Source organism: Octopus bimaculoides, chromosome 3, assembly GCF_001194135.2.
Source record: "Octopus bimaculoides isolate UCB-OBI-ISO-001 chromosome 3, ASM119413v2, whole genome shotgun sequence".
Classification (NCBI taxonomy): domain Eukaryota; kingdom Metazoa; phylum Mollusca; class Cephalopoda; order Octopoda; family Octopodidae; genus Octopus; species Octopus bimaculoides.
In genome coordinates, this window is record NC_068983.1 from 56,133,130 (window position 1) to 56,136,213 (window position 3,084).

General features: G+C 37.6%; 1 protein-coding gene across 1 annotated transcript in view; it reads left to right on the forward strand.

The window, feature by feature from the left end:
- Positions 1-3,084, forward strand: part of LOC106871393 (intraflagellar transport protein 122 homolog) — a 264,510-nt gene that overhangs the window by 260,471 nt on the left and 955 nt on the right. Inside the window, exon 28 of the mRNA XM_052966749.1 lies at positions 2,497-2,664. Within this exon, the coding sequence (XP_052822709.1) occupies positions 2,497-2,664 (168 nt within the window). The remainder of the gene's footprint in view (positions 1-2,496; positions 2,665-3,084) is intronic.

A 3,084-nucleotide genomic window follows, 5' to 3' on the forward strand; every position in this document is an offset into this window, starting at 1 on the left:
TGCACTCACACACACACACACACACACACACACACACACCCATGCACACACCCACATGCACGCACACACACATACACACACACTTACACCACTTACACACTCACACTTACTCACACACACACACATACACACATACTTACACACACACACGTGTGCACATACACACTTACACACACAAACACATGCACACACACACATGCACACACATGCACACACATATGCACACATGCAAGCACACACACTTACACACATGTACGTACACACACACACACACACTTACACACTTGCACACATACACACACTTACACACACACACACTCACACACACACACTGTAGTTGTTTCTCTCCTCCACCAGTTCTTATTTATGTAATGTATACATATTTTATTCATGGTTTGGGAATCTCTGCAGTCATGTGCTGTCTTGCTCCGTATTACACACACACACACACCCACACCCACATATTTAGTTATTCATGTATATACCTTGCATGATCATGTGATTGACCAGACTATAGGATGTTGTTATACATCACTAATCACAATGCGTTTTACATTGGTTTAGCTTTCGAATGATGGCACCCCATTGGCTAGGTGAGCAGACCAACATTCTCCCTGATTGGAAGGCCATTTCGTCGCAGGGTTGTCCATTTACAGCTGACTGGACTGGTGTAACATGAAATGAAGCGTGTTGCACAAGAACACAATGTGCTGCTTGATCTGGAAATTGAACCCATGATGTAGTGATTGCGAGTGTGACACCGTAATCTCCAGGACACACACCTTCACCATATCTATCTATTTCTTTATTGCCCACAAGGATCTAAACATAGAGGGGACAAACAAGGATAGGCAAAGGGATTAAGTCAATTACATCGTCCCCAGTGCATAACTGGTACTTATTTAATCGACCCCGAAAGGATGAAAGGCAAAGCTGATCTCAGCGGGAACTGAACTCAGAACGTAGCTGCAGATGAAATACCACTAAGCATTTTACCCATCATGCTAACGGTTTTGCTAGCTCGCTGTTGTTCACCATGTATATCATCATCATCATCATCATCATCATCATCATCATTACTTTGTTGTCCACTTTTATATGGTTTAGTGGTGCCCGTGCAAGTATGGAATGAATTTGGCCCCATGTTTGTAAGATATGGAATTTATTGAGACAAATTTACTATTGTGGGACGTCTAATTGTAGCCCTAAAGTCAGGGAGATTGTCTTGTTCCTGGCAAGGTTAAAAAAATCCTTTTTTTTTTCCCTTCCTGCATTGTCTGCATTCATTCCTTAACTCTTTCGTTACTGTAATTTATTTTGAGATGCTCCGTGTTTCTTTCAATTATTTTAAATATAACAAAGAATTTAGTAAAATAAGTGAGTTATCATTAAGCTAGTGTTATGAACATAAATTGTGACTAAGGTTTGGTAGAAGATTTTAATTCAGAATTTTTGAAAACCAGACATTTGTACAACAGAGCCAGTGGCAGTTTCAGCTGGCTTGGTAACGAAAAGGTTAAATGGCACCAGAGACCTTATCTAATCTCCAGTAAAGATCAGACAAATAGAGAAATGTGAATCAAACAGTACTGGCCCTCTTGAGCATTTGATACTGCAAAAACCTGCATTCCATTACTCCTTTCACTTCTAATTATGGGCCTTTGTGCCTTGTAATATAGCAAGGTTATTAAGCTGTTTCCCTTCCAAATTCTATGAAGCTTTCTAACTTCATTGTTTTGTTATTTCACTTCTTTATTTCTGTGCTTCATGCAAGCTACGATGTTCGTAAGTAGAATAACAAATGAAATATAAAAAGAGGGAAGTTTCTAGCAAAACAAAATGTTTATAAAAAAAGCCTTCATATTTTGCGTGCTTAGGCCTAAGTTCTGAAGGATTCCATCAAAGAAATGAATATTTACACAGATCCTGCTGTTTTGAGTAACTGGATGGGTAGTGACCCTGTTTTAGCCTGCTGTTTGTGTTTGTAGCAGCAGTTCCCTAGTTTCTGCTGTTGTAGGTCACATTGGGGACGGTGATGGAAGATTGGCTGGAGTTTCACAGCAATGGTGATAAAGGTGGTTGTCCATGGTGGTGACTGTATTCTTTTGAAAATAGGCCTTTGTACCTAAAATATAAAGGTTTTGTTATTAACACGTTTCGGCTGATATACCCTCCAGCCTTCATCAGGTGCCTTGGGGAAATTTCGAACCTGGGTTCTCATTCCTAAGGTCTTCTTCTTCTTCTTCTTCTTCTTCTTCCTCTTCTTCTTCTTCTTCTTCTTCTTCTTCTTCTTCTTCTTCTTCTTCCTCTTCTTCTTCTTCTTCTTCTTCTTCTTCTTCTTCTTCTTCTTCTTCTTCTTCTTCTTCTCCTTCTCCTTCGCTTTCCATATTTTCCATTTCATTTGTTACCCTACTTCTATACTACAATGCTTCAAGAGAACTACAATGTTCTTCTCACACTGTTTATTTTATTTGATTTCATTTTATCTTCTTACAGCAAGATGGAAATGATTTCAAGCCGATTGTTGTTAGTCGTTCTATTCTGAAGAATATGACAAGAAGTGAAGTGTACGTCTTAGAGTGGCCCAAACCACTCCGTTTCCAATTTTTTAAGACATTACTTCCAGATGATGTTTCTATAATAAAATGTCTTTTTTGTCAAAAGGTAAGGTGTTCTAGTTTAAAATGCCTCTTAGTACAATGTTTCTACAGTTCTATGTTTAAGAGATGAGGAATTATTGACATTTTATGGATATTTGTCCCCATCTTGTTTGTTGTTAACACAACATTTTGGCTGATATACCCTCCAGCCTTCATCGGGCATACGGCGTAGTGGTTAAGAGTGCAGGCTACTAAACCCAAGATATCGAGTTCGATTCCAGTCAATGACTTGAATAATAATGATGATGATGAACAACGACGCCGACGGCGGCGATGATATATATATGTTTATATGATAATATATATATGTATATGTATATATATATATATTATATATGTATATATATATATGTATATATATATATGTGTATATATATAAGTATGTGTATATATATATATATATATATATATATATATATATATA